This window comes from Lutra lutra, chromosome 18 (assembly GCF_902655055.1).
Source record: "Lutra lutra chromosome 18, mLutLut1.2, whole genome shotgun sequence".
Classification (NCBI taxonomy): domain Eukaryota; kingdom Metazoa; phylum Chordata; class Mammalia; order Carnivora; family Mustelidae; genus Lutra; species Lutra lutra.
In genome coordinates this window covers 31,742,903-31,761,016 of record NC_062295.1, presented here as the reverse complement: position 1 = coordinate 31,761,016, position 18,114 = coordinate 31,742,903, and the positions used below count along the sequence as shown (strand labels likewise).

The window sequence follows — 18,114 nt, the reverse complement described above, 5'->3', positions numbered from 1 at the left end:
TTAGTCACAGGCTGGCACATGCTGCCTTCAGCTGTGCCTGCCTCCAGGGCCGAGCAGTGGGAGGACAGAGAAGAAAAGCAGCAGGGCTTCCCTGGCCATCTTAGGACCACAGCTCCTCTGATCAGAAAGAAAGGCTCCCCTCTTCTGAAGTATGTGTGCCCGCAAGCCCCCATTGCCACCACAGGTGTTGCCACGGCAACTCGGGCAGGATTGCCTGAGCGCTAGGGTCTGAGTGAATGGAGAAAAAGGAGACCCAAGAATTTCCCTTACTCTCAGCATCGGGAATCCCTTTCTTTCTCCTCAGACCAGAACCAGAGGATTTCCTGGGAAGTTCCCTCGCTGCCTGGGCTCCATGTCTGCATGTCAAATCGCCCCGACTCCAGGCTGGGGGTACTGAGGGGAAGAGTCCTCAGAAATTCAGAGGTGTTCCCATGGCACTTTGTATGCTGGTCTTTTCCCCTAATCTGCTTGCTTCTCAAGAGCCCATCATTTGGGGCGTCTGGGTGGCTCAGTGGGTTAAAGCCTCTGCCTTCGGCTCAGGTCATGATCTCAGGGTCCTGGGATCGAGCCCCACATCAGAATCTCTGCTCAGCAGGGAGCCTACTTCTCTGCCTACTTGTGATCTCTGTCAAATAAGTAAATAAAATCTTAAGAAAAAAAAAGAGTCCATCATTCTGTCCACATCCTATAGCGATATTCAGTGGAGAGAAGGAGTCAGATGTGCTTGCTCTATCTTACCTAGAACCCTCTGTTTCTGTCTTTGTTTAGAATCTAAACGCGGGACTGTAGCTCTTTTGCATTTCAACCTGGTGCTGATTCAGGTTCCAAAATCCTTTTGAATTCTGATTCTGAAATTCAGCATGTTACCATGACTTTCTGGGGTTGTCATGGGCAGAGTTGATAAACATAACTCCTTTGTCATTAATGAAAATGTTGAGCCAGACTGGGCCTGGGCCAGGGCCTGAGCCCTCTAGCATCCCCGGGGGAGCTCCGTGTTGGCTGGCAGGGACCCGTTCACTAAGACTTTTAGGGTGGAGTTAATTCTCCAGCTAAGAATCAGCCAGACTCCCTCTTCTTCCCTTACTCCCAGACGTGTCATAAGAAATTCAGAGGTAATTTGAGGTGTGGAATGGGTACAGTAGACGTAAGTTCTAGGCTTAGCTCTCCCTCCGGCTCACCCTGACCTCGAGCATCTGGCTTCTCTTATTTGAGCAGATTTCTTTTTTTTTAGCTTATAATTGATAAGCACTTTCTAGATCTAAAAGTCTACAGTTTGTTAACTTTGCCAGACATCTTGCTGTAATTGAGATACACACCACATTTTGGGGGGTTCCCTCAGCAGTGCGTCTAAAAACTCTTCCATAACAGGAAACTGAGGTTAGTTTGCTCTGAATTTGTACTTAATGAACTGTATTGGGTCTTTAGGGGTTATGTTTTAACTTTTTAGTCATCAGTTCTGTGATCGAAGGAGACCAGTGGCACTGGCACAGAGCTGGGGCCTCTCAAATCCTCCTCCTCTAACCTCTTTTAGACGTTAGGTGCATGGACCCTGCCGTTTTCTGGAACCTTGCTTCAGTTTGCCCGAGGCTGCAAAGCGGATCTGAGTTCACAGAGCAGGCTCGGGTGCTCCCAGGGAGCTCACGTCCAGAGCCTCCAGCTTGTTGACGGCGGCCTTGGGCCTCTCACTGCCCCGCCGCCACCCCTTCCCCACGTCTCGAGCTTCGGTTCTGTCAGAAAGACCGTGTTTGTGCCCAGGTGGAGTCACACCTTGTAACACGGTGTTTTGTCACACCGAGGTTGTGATCTTTGCTCGCCGAGTCCTGCAGTCGGTTTCCAGGTTGCCGCTGTCGTTCGTCGTTTTTCCGAACGTGAATAGAGCAGGCTAGAAATCGTCCAAGTGCGTCACACCTCTGGATAAAGGGATCTGTGAAATTTTCTTTCAGTTTCTGTGTTGGCTGTGGGCTGCCATCCAGCAAATTTGAAAATTGCTGTTGTAGGACGTGGGCCCTGCCCTTATGCGTCATCGTGAAGTTAGCACCTGCCCGGACTAAACGGTGGCAAGTACAATGACACGGCCGGGTAGGCCTTGTACCAGTGAGCAGGAGAGAGGGTGCTGGTCGGGAAGGCGATGTGTGTGCCTTCTCTGTCTCCTTCCTCAGTTTTCACTTTGTGAAAGAGAAAATGGATTTTCTTGCTGTCTGGTTCACCCGAAGAGAAACTGAGTGTGGTGGTACTGGGTTGGGCCACAAGGTGGCTTCAGGGCACCACTGGGTTCTTGAGGAACTTGGACAGAAGATCACTGCAGCTTTTTAAGCCCTTCTAGAAAGCGGTGAGGGGCAGGCAGCAGGCTAGGCGTTCTGTTCTGTTGTTGGAGAGAAACTGTCCCCATTTGTTGTCCACACTGGTCCAGTGATTCAGTGGAGATGGCCAGTCCGAATGACCCCATGGGATGGCGTTAAGCCAATGTGGATTATTTTGAAACCCTGAACTCCCCAAACCAGCGTTACTTAATCCTAACAGGCCGGCCCACCAGAAAAACCGAGGGCGGCCTCCGGTGATTCGTGACAAGGTACGTTTAGAGCAGTTTGTCAGGCTCAGCTCTGTCAGCATTTTGGGCGGAAGAATTCTTTGTTGTGAGGGGCTGAGTCCTGTTCACTGCTAACTCTGCCCACTAGATGGCAGTAGTGCCCACCGCCCCCTGGTTACTGACAGTCACAGATGTCTCCAGACTTCGCCAAATGTTCTTGGGGGAGGGCTGAGAGGGGGGAGGCGACAAAATTGCCTGGATTAAGACTTCTCTCTCAGCTGGTATCTGGTGTTCAGAAGGTACTGAGTAGATGTTTTAGATTGAACCGTTGTTTCAGTGCCCAAATTCTTATATTTGCTATGTTGGAAAACTATCTGTATGCTTTGTGCCTTTTGAGAATAAAGCTAATTAGGGGCGCCTGGGTGGCTTCATCAGTTAAGCGGCTGTCTTTGGCTCAGGTCATGATCCCAAGGGCCTGGGATGAAGCCTCATATCAGGCTCCCTGTTCAGCAAGGAGTGTGCTCCCTCTGCTCTCCCCTCTCCCCCTGCTTGTGCTCCCTCTCCCTCTGTCTGTCAAATAAATAAACAAAATCTTTTTAAAAAGAAAGAGGGTGGGGCACCTGGGTGGCTCAGTGGGTTAAGCCTTTGCCTTTGGCTCAGGTCAAGATCTCAGGGTCTTGGGATCGAGCCCTGCATCAGACTGTCTGCTCAGCAGGGAGTCTGCTTCCTCCTCTCTCTCCACCTGCCTCTCTGCCTATTTGTGATCTTTGTCCAATAAATAAATAAAATCTTTAAAAAAGAGAGGGAGAGAGTAAAGATAATATATGAGCATTTTAGAAGTTTTTGGAGTGTGCATAGAAGAATAAAGTAAAAAATTTAAGTTATCTATGGGGTGCCTGGGTGGCTCAGTGGGTTAAGCCGCTGCCTTCGGCTCTGGTCATGATCCCAGGTCCTGGGTTCGAGCCCCACATCGGGCTTTCTGCTCAGCAGGGAGCCTGCTTCCTCCTCTCTCTCTGCCTGCCTCTCTGCTTACTTGTGATTTCTCTCTGTCAAATAAATAAATAAAATCTTTAGAAAAAAAAAATTTATCTATAATCCTTACTAAAAAGTCATTTTGACATTTTAAATGACTTTTTAAAGTGTTTTTAAATATATATCACATAAGCCTCTTTATGTAAATACTGTATTTATATTTGTTCTAATTTTATCACATAACATTGTCTCATAAATATTTTCCCATGTCCTTATAATTCCATAGTACAAGGAAGGATTTTTTCTTAATCTGTTCTTTTTTTTTTTTTTTTTTTTAAAGTTAATATCCGTTTTGGGGCATCTGGCTGACTCAGAAGAGCATGTGACTCTTGATTGATCTGAGGATCATGAGTTCAAGCCCCATGTTGGTGTAGAGATTACAAAAAACAAGTAAACTTTAAAAAGTAAATAAATGAGGGGCGCCTGGGTGGCTCAGGTCATGATCCCAGGGTCCTGGGATCGAGCCCCGCATCAGGCTCTCTGCTCAGCAGAGAGCCTGCTTCCCCCCCCCCACCTCCCTCTCTGCCTACTTGTGATCTCTCTCTCTGTCAAATAAATAAATAAAATCTTAAAAAAAAAAAAAAGTAAATAAATGAGTTTCAGTTACATTCAGTGACATTTACCTGGTATTCCTAAAATACAGGAATAAAATCTCAGATTCCTAGATTTTAAAATATTATGTAAACAATAGTGTAACAGTAATGGAAACAGCTCAAATATTATCCTAATCAGTCCCCTCTCTTTCTGTCCATTTGCTTTGTCTCTCCCTGCACGTGCATGTCATTTGCGTAGTGTGTGAATAGTTGTCCACTTTGCATATTTAATACTGTAAGCATTTCCGGTCCTTCATAATTTGTTGAGTGACTGATGACATCCAGCAGTTGTCACACTGCGACACACCTCTTTGCCTTTTGTTAAACATTAGATTGATTCATTTTTGTCTTCTTTAGAAGACACTTTGTAGTGAATATTATGTACCCCCTTTATGGTTTATTTCCTTAAGACAAATTTCCAGCAGTGGAGATTACTAGATCACAGAGTATAAAAAGATTTAATGACTCTTGAAATACATTTCTTTCCAGAGGAGTCATACCAATTATTACTGCCATCAACAGCGTGCAGCAGTCTCCACTTCTGCTGTTTCCTTGCCAGCACTGGCTTTTAAAAATTATTCCTCCATGTGGATAGGAATGTGACTTCAAAAGCAGTCATGGTCTCATTGGGGATTTAGTAAAAACTGCACAAAGATCCAGATCTGGCCCGACGCCAGGGTGGCAGCCTCCACTCTCTTCCCAGCCCAGCCCCCACTTCTTCCACCTGTGTACAGTCCCCAAAGCTCTGGTTAAAACAGAGATTAGATGGTCATTTGTTCTTTTGCTTATTGTTAAAAAACAAAATTCATCCAAGTAAATCTAAGGATCTAATTGGTTTTATTACGCAATTCATGAGTCAGCATCCCATCTAGCAAGTAGAGAGATGCCCCTTGGAGGTATAAAAAAGGAAGGTTTTTATTGGAAGGAGGGTGGGACAAGAAATTAATGGCAGGGTTTTTAGTCATGCACATGACCTCTCTAGTGTTGATCAGGAAATTTCAGATCAGCTGTTAAAAGGTCACATTCCTGGGATAGATTGAAAGTAATTAAGTCTTGGTTTGCTTTTGGGGGTGGGGGCAAATGACTCCATTTTTTACTTGTTTTTCTTTTTTAATTTTGTGTAACAGGGATACCTGGCTGGCTCAGTTGATGGAACATGAGACTCTTTTTTTTTTTTTTTTTTAAAGATTTTATTTATTTATTTGACAGACAGAGATCACAAGCAGGCAGAGAGGCAGGCAGAGAGAGAGGAGGAAGCAGGCTCCCTGCTGAGCAGAGAGCCCGATGCGGGGCTCGGTCCCAGGACCCTGGGATCATGACCTGAGCTGAAGGCAGAGGCTTTAACCCACTGAGCCACCCGGGTGCCCTACACCTCTGTTCTTCCTCCTGTTTCACATGCTCCGGGCTCTGTGCTCTGTCCTTTTCCTTGCTGCTTGGCTCCCCATCTGCACCTTCCTACAGTCATCCTGCACCTTCCTCTTGCCATGTTCTCTCTCTTTTTAAAGCCTTTCCTACCCTCCCTCCACAACCGAACCATCTAGCGTTTCCCTCCGCCTTATTCCCAGAGGGCTGTGCACTTAACGTGGTTTGGACACTCTGCTAAGTCACCTAATGTGGTTATCTCTTGAAGGAGCCAAGGGCAGGCTGCCCCAAGATGGGCCACATGGGCATGAACATTGTTTTTGAGTTTGTTAACCTTAAACACAAGAATTGCCAGTTACTTGACCAGCAAAAAGGGCGTTATTCAGGAATAAGAGAATTGCGGTTTGGCCCAAACAAGCTGTTCCCAAAGCACAGGCAAGTCTAGAGAACAAAGGAGAGGTAGTGCCTTTTTTTTTTTTTTTTTAAAGATTGTATTTATTTATTTATTTATTTATTTATTTATTTATTAGAGTGAGAGAGAGAAAGAGAGCAAGCATGAGCAGGGGTAGGGGACAGGCAAAGGGGAGAGGGAGAAGCAGACTCCCTGCTGAGCAGTGAACCCCGTGTGAGGCTCAATCCCAGGTCTGCGGGATCGTGACCTGAGCTGAAGGCAGAGGCTTAATCAACTGAACCATCCAGGTGCCCTGAGGAAATGCTTTTGAGGAGAAGAGGGGTAAGTTAGGAAGGCTGTTATAAACTAAAAGTTCAGTAGAGTAAACTTGGAATTCAAAGTATGGTGGCTTCTCATTGGCTAAGCTTTTGGGGCAGGGGAGTACGTGGAAGGCATTTCTTTCTCCAGCCGGGACAGAGCAGTATCCACAGAAAAGATCGAGTCCCTCTCCTTGTTGGGTCTGCAGCTTATGGTGAGGGTACGGCGCCAACCCCCCTCAACTCCGTTTTGGTAAAGTTTCCTGTTACTAATTTTCACGAGTTAGAAGCAGTCAAAACCCAGCAGATTCAGGAAAAGCTCTTTACCTCCCCATCAACTGCCTGCTGTACCAGGAAGAGAGCTATTAACAGAGATTCTTCTTTACCTAAGAAATTACCTGCACAAGAGGGCACACTTTGTTTTCCAAACATCTCCTGTTACCTTCCTGCTAATGGTCTTCTGCCTCTTTGTATCCTCAGACTCCTACCCCTCTCCTGTGCTCAGGATGTCACTTAAGCCTTCCTGTTGCCTGTTTTTGGAATTTTGTGTCTGTCCACTTTCCCCATACATAAAAAACTAGATTTGATTTTCTCCCATTACTGTCTCATGTCAGTTTGATTCTTAGTCCAGCTAGAAGGACCTTGAAGGGTAGGGTAGAGGAAATTCTTCCCAACATAATTTCACTGTAAAATCCAGTTCTATGAGTGTAGGGCAGTGTCTTTTTTTTTTTTTTTTAAATAAAAAATTTCTAGAATGGTTTTAGATTTACAGGAGAAGTCCAGAGATAGTATAATCCCAAGGATTTCCATATCCAGCTTTCCCTTTTATTAACATCTGAAGTTAACCATTTTATCACAATTAATGAACAGTATTGATAGACACATTAGCTGAAGTCTCTACTTTATTCAGATCTCCTTAGTTTGTACCTAATTCCTTTTTCTGGCTTCAGAATCCCATGGAGGATATCACATTACCTGTAATCACCACGTACCCTTAGGCTTCTGTTAGCTCTGACAGTTTCTTAGACTTGTTTTTGATGCCTTTGAGAGTTTGGAGGATTGGAGGATTGGATGTCCTGTAGAATGTCCCTCAACTGGGTTTTGTCTGATATTTTCCTCCTGATTAGCCTGGAGTTATTTTATTTTGGGGAGGAAGGCCACATAGATAAAGTCCCATTCTTAACCCATTGTATCAAGACTATATACTATTGAGATGACTTGCACTGTGGATGCGTTGACCTTGATTGCCTGGCGGAGAGGCAACGCCTGCCAGGATTGTCTACTGTAAATTCACTCTGCTTTTCCCCTTTCCCACACTGTACTTTCTGGAAAGAAGTGACTGCCTGCCGCCCACACTGTGAATCAGCTGAGGAGTTAGCACCTCCTCTCTGTGAAGGTGCAGTAACCACATGGACGATCTGATATTCTTCTGCACAGATTGTCCTCTTCTCCCCTGCTTGTGTATATCAGTATGGCCTTATGGATGTTGATTTTATACTTTAGGTCGAATGCAGCACCCCGTTACTTCTTTAGTCGCTTAGCTCGTTCCAGCTCTGGTCATGCGGGCCTCTTGCCCTTGGCTTCTGTGTGGCCCCTTTACATACTTCCTTCCTTATGAGATTTGGACTTTTTTTTCCTTTTTAAAGCACATTCTTACTTTCTGGCACTATAACCTATTCCAGACTTACCTTTTATATTTCTTGCCCCAGACCTAGAACCAGCCATTTCTCCAAGGAGGTTTGGGTTCACTTTTTGGGGGAATGGTTTTAGAAACCAAGATCTGGGGGCTAGGCATGTTCTCTGCCACTGGGTGGTGGTGTTTGTTTAACTGATAGAACGAGGAAACATGCGCACGTACTAACCAGTGTGTTTACACGTATTTATGGCTATTTCTAGACATAAACATGGGTATTGTTCTCGGTTACACTAAACCTGAGCTTATCCTGATGTCTCCAGCTCCGATCCGTGACCACATGGATCGTTCCAGCCTTCCGGCGTGAGCCTCCAGCCTCATTCCAGCTTGTTTGCCTGTAACCTGCCACTCTGACAGTGAGGAGCCTGGCCTCTGCCCTCCACCGCTTACTTGTCCCGTTGGCCAGCTCCAGTGCCTGTGGGTGGTGCCTTCAGAATTGTTAACCTATTCCCTGTACGCAACCATTTTCTCAGTTAGTAGAGTCCGGTGTTCTGTACAGTGCCTTTGCCTTTGGTCATACAGACGCCACTATTTCCAGAATTCCTTAGGGCAGCACTTTTCTCCCCCTGCCTTCACAGAAGTTGTTTCATCCATTTGGTGTAGGGTTGGATTCGTGTGTCACCGTTTGCATTCGTCCTGGGATCCTAAATAACTTCTCGGATTTGCATACATTAAGATTTATTCTTCGCGCTGTGAAGTTCCGTGAGTTTTGACAAATGCATGGCATCCTGTATCCACTATTACAGTGTCCTGGGAAATCGTTTCACTGCCTTAAAAAAAAAAAAAAAGAATCCCGTGCTCCACCTCCAGCCTCCTCCCACCCGCAGTCCCTGGCACCCATCTGTTCACCGTTTTCCATAATGCCATGTAGTTGGAGTCGTAGAACACGTGGCCTTTTCAGCCGGCTTCTTCCACTTGGAAATATGCACTTAAGATCCAGCCATGCTTTTCCTGGCCTCGTAGCTCCGTCCTTTTTATCGTGGAATGAATGGCCTTCCATCCCACAGCTAGGTCATGGCTGCTTTCTCCAGTCACCTTTCGAAGGACATTGGAGTCGCATCCTGTTTCAGGTGATTTAGGAAGAAAGCTGCTGCAGACATCTGTGTCATGACTGTCGTGTGGGTGTTTTCAGGTCCGCCGAGTGTGTGCCCGGGAGGGTGATGGCTGGTTCCTGTGGTAAGAGTGTGTTTCGCTGTGTAAGAAACTGGCAGACTGGCTTCCAGAGCAGCCGGACCGTCCCTCACTTCTAGCGCAGTAAACGGGGGCTGCTGTCCTCCACGTCCTCCCCAGCAAGTGGCAGCGCCCCTGTGTTCAGTTGTAGCCATTCGAGTCTGTGTCGTGCTGTCTCACTGTTGTTCTAATTTGGGGCGGCTTCTTTTTGATTCTTGTGTCCTAGATATTAAACCTAGTAGCAATAAGCACTTTGTTTTTTGTTTATATTGTTGAAAGAAGGAGCAAGTGAAATAACTTTGTCGAATTACCAAAGGACTTAAGTGTGCACAATTCCTAGGCCTCTCCTTGAGAGTGATGTTTCCAGGCCCCGACAACATATTTCCCACACGTATGCATCAGTTTTGTTTACTGTTAGGAGGGGTTGGTGGTTCTTAGAGAACCTGGAGGCAGAGTATGTTATGGAACAAAGCAAAATCATCAACAGTTTCCACCTTGGAGCCCAAGTTCTAGAGCAAGGCCCCCTGCTGGTATACAGGGAATGGGCTACAAGTGGCAAGGACTGTGTTCCCCTTGGCCTGTGCGGTGGAGACGGAGGCTGTAGGCCTTGGACCAGTCATACCACGTGCCATAGAAATAGCATTCTTTCCTGTGCCTGCCACGATCAGGGAGTGGAGGTACTGGCCTGGCGTCTGGGGGCTCAGAGCCAGGTTTTTGATACATCCCTAGTTTTTCACTCCATTTTTCCATGGTATGCACAGTTTCTCTTTTCCTGATTCCCTTTTTTTTTTTTCTTTTTGTATTGTGGTAAAAATACACATAACATTTTCCATCTTAACCATTTTTAAGTGACAGCTCAGTGGCGTTAAGTGCGTTCGCCCTGTTGTGCAGCCGTCACCACCATCTTTCCCCAGAATGCTTCATCCTGTGAAATGGAAACTGTGCCTACTTAAACATGAACTCCCGCTCCCCCCAGCCTAGCAAGCACCAGGTCACTGTCTGTCTCCGTGCTCTGGAATCATAGGCACCTGGCTCTGTGGTGCCTTGTTTCACTGCACATAATGTCCTCAAGGTTCATCCATGTTGTGGCAGGAGTCAGAATGCCCTTCATTTTAACGCTGAGTGATCCTCTGCTGTGTGCACAGACTCCACTCTGCTTATCCAGTCAGTGTGCCCGCCTCACCCCTGTATCTGCCGGGTTTTCCTTTTGCCTCCGTTTCCTCGTGCACTTCTGCAGGCACCGTTTGGCGGAGGCCCAGACCGTCCAGGTCCGAGTCCTGATTCCTAGTGATTTGAGACCTTGAGTAACCAGTTACATAACCTCGGTGAGCTCCATTCCTCCTCTGTGAAGTGGATCTGGAGTAGTGGTGCTTGTCTCTTAGACTTCTCTTTTCAAGTAATCTCCACACCCAGCATGGGGCTCGAGCTCACCAACCTGAGATCAAGTTGTGCACTCCACGGACTGAGCCGGCCAGGCGGCCCCATCTCATAGATGCCCGTTAGAATGAAACAGGGTGGTGTGTGGAAATACTTAGCATGTGCCTGGCACCTAAGAGGTTTTTTAGGGTTTTGTTCCATTACGTTTTAAGATTTTATTTATTCACTTGAGAGAGACGGCACAAGCAGGGGGAGAGGCAGAAGGAGAGGGAGAAGCAGACTCCCTGCTGAGCTGGGAGCCCAATGCGGGGCTCGATCCCAGGACCTGGAGATCATGGCCTGAGCCTAAGACAGATGCTTAACCATCTGAGCCACTCAGGCGCCCCCACATAAGAATTTTTCTACAAATATTAGTTACTAAAACATGCTTGGGGTGCCTGGCTGGCTCAGTTGGCTGAATGTCGGACTCTTGGTTTTGGTTCAGGTCATGATCTCAGGGCTGTGGGGTTGAGCCCCACTTTGGGCTCCCCGCTCAGTGCAGAGTCTGCTTGAGATTCTCTCTTTACCCGCCCCTCAAATAAAGAAATAAACTTTAAAGAATAAAACGTGCTCACTGTACTTTTGAAACTTCTCATTCCTTTCGGCATGAGGTTGCGGAGAAGGAGGAATATCCTAAAGCAGTGAAACCGAGTCTGAGAGACAGTTCCAGCCTCTGCCAGGAGTGCTCTCCAGTGGCCCAGCCTGGGGTGTGAGGGTGAACTGTAGACCGCGCTGTGCCCGGGGCACCCCAGGCCTCCCACCTTGTAGCTGTCTGTCTGGCCCTGTGATGACAGCAGTAGCACAACTCTGGGTCCCTGGGGGCTCTGGGGGGTGCTAGAGCGAGTTCCTGCATATCTGCAGGGAGGAGGCCTGTTGGTGGGCCTGGGGAGCCCGCGGTGCCTGCAGGGGGCTGGAGGACAGGACTGCCTCTGTGGGCTCTGGCTCTCCTGTTCCAACTCTCGCCCACTGCCCCTGCTCCCCAGGAGAGGAGAGGAGGAGGGGGAGGAGGAGCTGGGAACAAGTTGTCTTTCTGCTTGGCTTCTGGCCAGCTCAGCTGCACCGTGGGCACCGACAGTCATGCCGGGGAAACATTGGAATTAAGAGATGCACGTGGAGTGTCAACAGAGAAGGTTTCTGGGTCTGTGGGAAGAGCCGGGAAGCTGGCATATTTGTTGTGGGCAGATCCCTCTGCTACATAGTTTTTAAGTCCTGTCGTGAGAGCTTGAGACTTGGGTGGGAGCGTTGTTGGCCTGATGTTAAGTGTTAAAGTGGTGGCTGGGGACATGGCCCTTCCATGGTGAGAGTGACACACATGGGTCGGAGGGGGAGCGACATCTAAAAAGCAGTGAGGGGGCTGCCTGGGTGGCTCAGTGGGTTAAAACCTCTGCCTTAGGCTCACGTCATGATCCCAAGGTCCTGGGATCAAGCCCCACATCGAGCCCCACATCGGGGAGCCTGCTTCTCCCTCTCTCTGCTTGCTTTTCTGCCTACTTGTTATCTTTCTCTCTCTGTCAAATAAATAAATAAAATATTTTTTAAAAAAGACTTTATTTATTTATTTGACAGACAGAGATCACAAGTAGGCAGAGAGGCAGGCGGGGGGCGGGGGATGCAGTCTCCCTGCCGAGCAGAGAGCCCGATGCAGGGCTCGATCTCAGGACCCTGGGATCATGACCTGAGCCAAAGGCAGAGGCTTTAACCCACTGAGCCACCCAGGCGCCCCAATAAATAAAATCTTTTCTTTTTTTAAAGATTTTTATATATTTATTTGACAGATCACAAGTAGGCAGAGAGGCAGGCAGAGAGAGAGAGGAGGAAGCAGACCCCCACTAAGCAGAGAGCCCGATGTGGGGCTCGATCCCAGGACCCCAAGATCATGACCTGAGCCAAAGGCGGAGGCTTTAACCCACTGAGCCACCCAGGCACCCCAATAAATAAAATCTTTAGAAAAAAATAAGGGGCACCTGGATGGCTGAGTCATTAAGTGTCTGCCTTCAGCTCAGGTCCTGATCCCAGGGTCCTGGGATCTAGCCCTGCATTGGGCTCCATGCCCAAGCAGGGAGGCCTGCTTCTCCCTTTCCCACTCCCTCTGCTTATGTTTCCCCTCTTTCTCTCTCTTTCTCTCTCTCTGTCAAATAAATAAATAAATAAAATATCTTTTAAAAAGTAAAATAAAAAGCAGTGAGGCCCAGTTGATGGGGTGTTGGGTTCCCTTTACGGATGCTTCCGGACCTTCTTCACAAAGATGGGATCCAGCTGCCAGCTGTGGCAGACCGGTTCTGGGACCCACCCTTTATATTCGAGACGTGGCACATGGGACTGACGACGTGAGCACTTCCTCTGGCTCCTCACGCTGTGTGGGAACAACTATAGCTGACCCTTGAACAACACGGGTGTGAACTGCGTGGATTTTTTTTTTTTTTTTACAGTACAGCACTGTAAATGTATTTTCCTGATTTTCTTAACATTTTGTTATATCTGGCTTACTTTTCTTAAAGTCTGCTTTACTGTAGGAATGCAGTACGCAATACATGTCACATACAGAATATGCTAGTGGTCTGTTTATGTCACGGGTAAGGCTTCTCGTCAATAGACTGTTTGTAGTTCTGTTGGGGGGCATCAGGAGTTATACATGAAGGGGCACCAAGGTACTCAGTTGGTTAAGCATCCTTCTTGATCTCAGCTCAGGTCTTGATCTCAGGATCATGAGTTCAAGCCACGCTTGGGCATAGAGCCTACTTTAAAAAAAAAAAAAAAATTCTGTGTGGATATTTGGCTGCATGGGGGATGGGCGCCCCTAACCTCTGCACTGTTCAAGGGCAAACTGTAGTTCATAATTTCTCCTTCGTGCTCCTCCATTTTAAAGCGTCCCTTGGTTCTCTGGGTCCTTTTGTCTCTGATCAGATGTCGTGTGATTACAGGATCCAGTCAGTCTCAGGAGCAGCCATCCAGTAGCTCTGAGGAAGCATCTGGAACAGAGGAGGAAGAGGAGGAGCGGCCCAGCTTCATCATGGGGCGATGACAGTGTTTGCTGTAGTGGCTGTCTGGAGCCTGGCCCATTCTGCGGCCGAGCCTCAGAAAAGCCTCCACCCAACCCAAGGCAAAAGGAGGCTCTGTTTCAGCTCAGTTCTCCTCCCAGCGCCTTGCTGGAGAGAAGCAAACGGGAACCCATCCTGACTGTTCACAGCCCTGCCTGTTGGCACACCTCCATGCCTGTGGGATAGAGGACCATGTCCTGGACCCTTGGGGCACCGCTGAGCAGAGTTCATTCACGTTCCGGCTGATGGGGAACACGTATCACCTTCTGCCCTTGGTGCCTCCTCTCCTGTTTGGACAGTGATGAGTTTGGACTAGTTTCTGTGAAAGAAACGTTTATTTAGTAAAGAACAGAGACATCAGGTTTTGTTCAGACCTGTCTAATGTTGTTCCAAAGCTACAGGGACGGCTGGGAAGCGATGTGACAGGGGTGGCCTGTTTCCAGGCTTGCTGAAGGCAACGGCCCTGGCTCTGGGGCGGCCCGCACTGCACAGCGCAGGACCCCCACTTCCTCCAGCTGAGGGTTAGACTGTTGGGGTTATTTATCTCCCGTTCCAAGTTTCTGGTATATTTTGTGCCTTTTATTGAGTGTGATAGAATGAAGGAAATAGTGGTTTTGAGCGAAGGGAAACTAAGAAGCATTTCACTTGTTTTTCCATTTTTGCAGTATGGATTTTCCTGGCCCCACCCTGAGCCAGGCGACATCTGTGAGCACTTCTGTCCTTTAAGCAATTCAAGCCACAGGAATTTTTCTTTCCCAGGGAGCTGAAATGGAAAATCAGCACTAATAAATTAGCACACCCCGTGGCTGTACGTTTTGGAACCTGTGTTTCTCTCGCTGCCAGGGATCGGCTGGTTAGTTTTGTGTTTATTTTTTGTTCTACTATCTTGGTACTGTTGGTTTCCTTATCTCCCCGAAAGATGTGTGTCACAACTCTTGCTTTGAATCTCCAGCCTGCGTCTCATGGGTGTTCTCTCGCCCTGGAGGCTGTCCACAGTGCTAGAGCTTGGAGCCTGAAGACCTAGGTATCCCAGTGCTTTTTTTTTTGAAGATTTTATTAGAGAACACGAATGGCAGAGAGGGGGACAAGCAGACTCCCTGCTGAGCACAGGTCCCAATGTGGGGCCTGATCCCAGGACCCGAGATTGTGACCTGAGTCATAGACACTTCACCCACTGAGCCCCCCAGGTGCCCCGCTGGGTATCCAGTTCTGACGCTGCCTCTGGTATTTCTGGCCCAGAGCTTATTAATGTGATGGATGGGGGGCAATGGGGGCGGGGGGGGGGGGGGCGACTGCCAGAGCAAACAGCAGGCTGTCACGCTGAAGGATTATGTTCTGCACCTTTCGTGGGTTTTGGAAGAGGATGTTTAGGTAGAAAATGTGTAGTAATTTCTGGCTAATTTTTTTTTTTTTTTTTTTTTAGTTTTATTCATTTGACAGAGAGAGATCACAAGTAGGCAGAGAGGCAGGCAGAGAGAGAGAGAGGGGGGAGGAAGCAGGCTCCCTGCGGAGCAGAGAGCCCGACGTGGGGCTCGATCCCAGGACCCTGGGATCATGACCTGAGCCGAAGGCAGAGGCCTTAACCCACTGAGCAACCCAGGTGCCCCAATTTCTGGCAGTTTTTAAGGGGCCTTCAGTACCAGGTAAATGACGGTCTTCAGGGTATCGTTTGAGAAAAGGAAACAGGTGTCATCATGGAGAAGGGAGTAGGAGATATGGAGACTCCCATCCTATTCCCCCTGCCAAGAAAAGCCATGAGGAGGAGAGAGTTGTTCAGTAATGGCCTCGCTGATCAGCTTGGGCGGGGGGCGGGCAATGGGGACTTGATCCACAAAGGTGTGCCTAACTTGGCTGTCTCAGGAAGCCACGCATATAAGAATTCTGATTCGCTTCATTTACTTCCTCGCTCCCTGCGTTTCCTTTGAGCACTTCATGGGACAGCCCTATGCCAGCCAGAGTTACTTGCATTAGAATACTGCGTCCTTCAACTAGATGTCCCTTACAGGTTTACCAGACGAGATTTATAAACACAGAGAGGTCTGAAAACTGGCCGGGATCACCCAGCAAGTAAGTGGCAGAATCCCACAGTCCAGCCCCTGCACCGTAGTGCTGTGCTGCTCCGGGGAGAACGTGTGGGGCCCAGACCTGCTGGGGAGGGAGGCCGGTGCAGCTCTCTTGGTGCCAGAGCTGCAGGCTGCTCCTTCAGTAAGCTCCAGGTGCATGTGCGTGTGTAATAACGTATATGCTGGTTTTATTTTTTTATTTTTATTTATTTTTACTTGTCAGAGATCACAAGTAGGCAGAGAGGCAGGCAGAGAGAGAGAGAGAAGCAGGCTCCCTGCTGAGCAGAGAGCCCGATGTGGGGCTTGATCCCAGGACCCTGGGATCATGACCTGAGCCGAAGGCAGAGGCTTTAACCCACTGAGCCTCCCAGGCGCCCCTATATGCTAGTTTTAAATACAGTTGCCCCTTAGTCTTCATAAGGGCTGTGTTCGTGAATTCACCCGTTCACTAACGCTTACCTGTGATGCCAAGATGAATACTCATGCTTTTGCGGTCACGGGTAGACGTGCACAGAGTGGTGACGAATTCAAGTGGCCCCATGAAGGGTTTGCAGCTGAGTTCAAACAAGGCAGTGCTCTGCCTTCCTGTTCGGCTCAAACGTGTCTATTTAATGGCAGGTTTTTTTGCATTTTTTGCTTTTCCTGGATGATTTTGTCTTTTAAAATGGCCCCAAAGCACAGTCCTCGAAGTACTGTCTAGTGTCCTAAACAAGAAGGCCGATGTGCCTTAGATGAGCTCTGTTTAGGCATGAGTTACAGTGCCGCTGGCCGCGAGTTCGTCATTAATGAATCAATACATGTTAATGCAAGTGTTTTCATTTTTTAAATTTTTATTTAAGATTTTTTTTTTTCAAGTAATCTCTACACCCAGCGTGGGGCTTGAACTCACAAGCCCTAGATCAATGATCTTGGGGTTGTGGGACCAAGCCCCTGGCACAGAGCCTGCTTGAGATTTTCTCTCTCTGCCCCTCCCCCCCATAAAATAAAATAACTTTTAAAAAAAAATCATATGCTTCCCCGACTGAGTCAGCCAGGCACCCCCAATGAAAGTGTTTATAAACAAAAACACATAAAACACGGTTATGTGACGATTGGTTGATGTGACGGGGGAGGGGGGATGTCACAAAAACACCCCTGTTTCCCCAAGCAGCAGTGGTTCAGTATTCACTAATCAGCACCCAGCATTTGCAGTGACTTTCTGGAACATAATAACTACCATGAATCATGAGAACCAACTGTGCGTGTATTTGGAGAGTGAGGGAGCGTGCACGAGCAAGCCTGGCCTTCCGGAGAGCAGCGTTTCCTAAAGCACGGATTGGACGTCACTGCTGTGTTCCCTGTGCGCACAGTACTTGGTCTCACTGGGGGGATCTGGAGCTGGACTCCTCAGTCCCACTTTGAATGTAGGACCAGCGAAGTCACATGGGAGGGAACCAGCACTCCCCACCTATCCTTCGGTCTTCCCTACTGTGTTCATCTCCCACCATCATGTGTTTTCACGTGTCCTTTCGCGGCCCTGTCCCCCGCAGCGGGTACCCGTCTCCTAGAGCAGAGAGAAAGCAGAGGTTCAGGCAGAGGCCTCATGCCCCACCACTTCATCCCGCCCGGCTTGCCCTCCAGGTGCACTGCCTGGTGCACACCCCACTGCGCCCCAGCCACAACAACAGCAGGGCTGCCGCCCCATGTACCTCCTCCCTCCTCAGCCCAATTTCCAGAGAAGTCTCTGCTTCCACCTCTCCCATCATCCCAGGGAGCCTCCGGTGTTGCCGCATCCAGCCCTGGGGGCATCTGTATTGTATAGAAGCCCAAACCCTTAGCATCGCTGACAGCACTGCCTTCTGCCTTTCCCTGGCTTGCTTCTCTGCTCAAATTCTAAATGTTAGGGTGACCTAGTGCACTGCCTTTTATGGTCAACACTCAGGCCCCAGGAGATCTTAGTCTGACCCGCAGCTTTAAATACCGCCCTCACGGCTGTCTTCCGAGTTGTGGCTTCAGTTTGCCTTTGGAGCCTCTGCCTCAGCCTGGGTCCGTGTCCCACTCCTCTCACCCCAGCTATGCCTCTTCCCACCCATGCACTGGCCTCGACTTCCCACCCAGCCTGTTCTGTTTCCTTGCACCCATCCTTTGTACGCTGTTCAGCCTCCTGCCACACCAGCATCCCTCACATCCCCCGCTCAATTCTGAGCGCCACCAGAGCAGGGACCTGCCTGTCCTGTGCTTTGCTGTACCTCTAGTGCCAGCACAGGGCCTTGGACATCACAGGTACTCAGTGATGTCCGGTTCGGTGACTGAGCAAATCTCAGGGCCTGAAAGCGAGCAGGGAAGTTGTTCGTACCTGAAAAACTAGCCCCTGTGGCAGGAAGAGCCTGAACAGGGGCACACGGTCAGCCGTGTGTGCCGGAGCCGCAGATGTGATGCCCCAGGCGGCCGCAAACCCCGCCTCAGACCTCCAGACTGTCAGGCCGGGTCCCGGAGGCCAGCTGCTCACTGCTCAGGCATTTCAGACGTGCCC

At 48.7% G+C, this 18,114-nt stretch overlaps 2 protein-coding genes across 5 annotated transcripts in view; both read left to right on the top strand.

The window, feature by feature from the left end:
- Positions 1 to 14,350, top strand: part of PRKRIP1 (PRKR interacting protein 1) — a 24,656-nt gene extending 10,306 nt beyond the window's left edge. Inside the window, exons 6-7 of one of the 3 annotated variants that reach the window (XR_007124521.1) lie at positions 13,423 to 13,601; positions 14,205 to 14,350. Coding sequence is in view for 2 of the 3 variants with exons in the window: in XM_047714187.1 (XP_047570143.1) it covers positions 13,423 to 13,523 (101 nt within the window). In the remaining variant the exon portion in view is untranslated. Of the gene's footprint in view, positions 1 to 9,047; positions 10,616 to 13,422 lie in introns of those variants that run through there. The other 2 variants (XM_047714187.1, XM_047714188.1) reach the window with 2 other exon arrangements.
- The window catches only part of ORAI2 (ORAI calcium release-activated calcium modulator 2), an 18,791-nt gene continuing 14,940 nt past the window's right edge, over positions 14,264 to 18,114 (top strand). Inside the window, exon 1 of one of the 2 annotated variants that reach the window (XM_047714180.1) lies at positions 14,264 to 14,392. The gene's annotated coding sequence lies outside the window, so the exon portion shown is untranslated. The remainder of the gene's footprint in view (positions 14,393 to 18,114) is intronic. The other variant, XM_047714178.1, reaches the window with a different exon arrangement.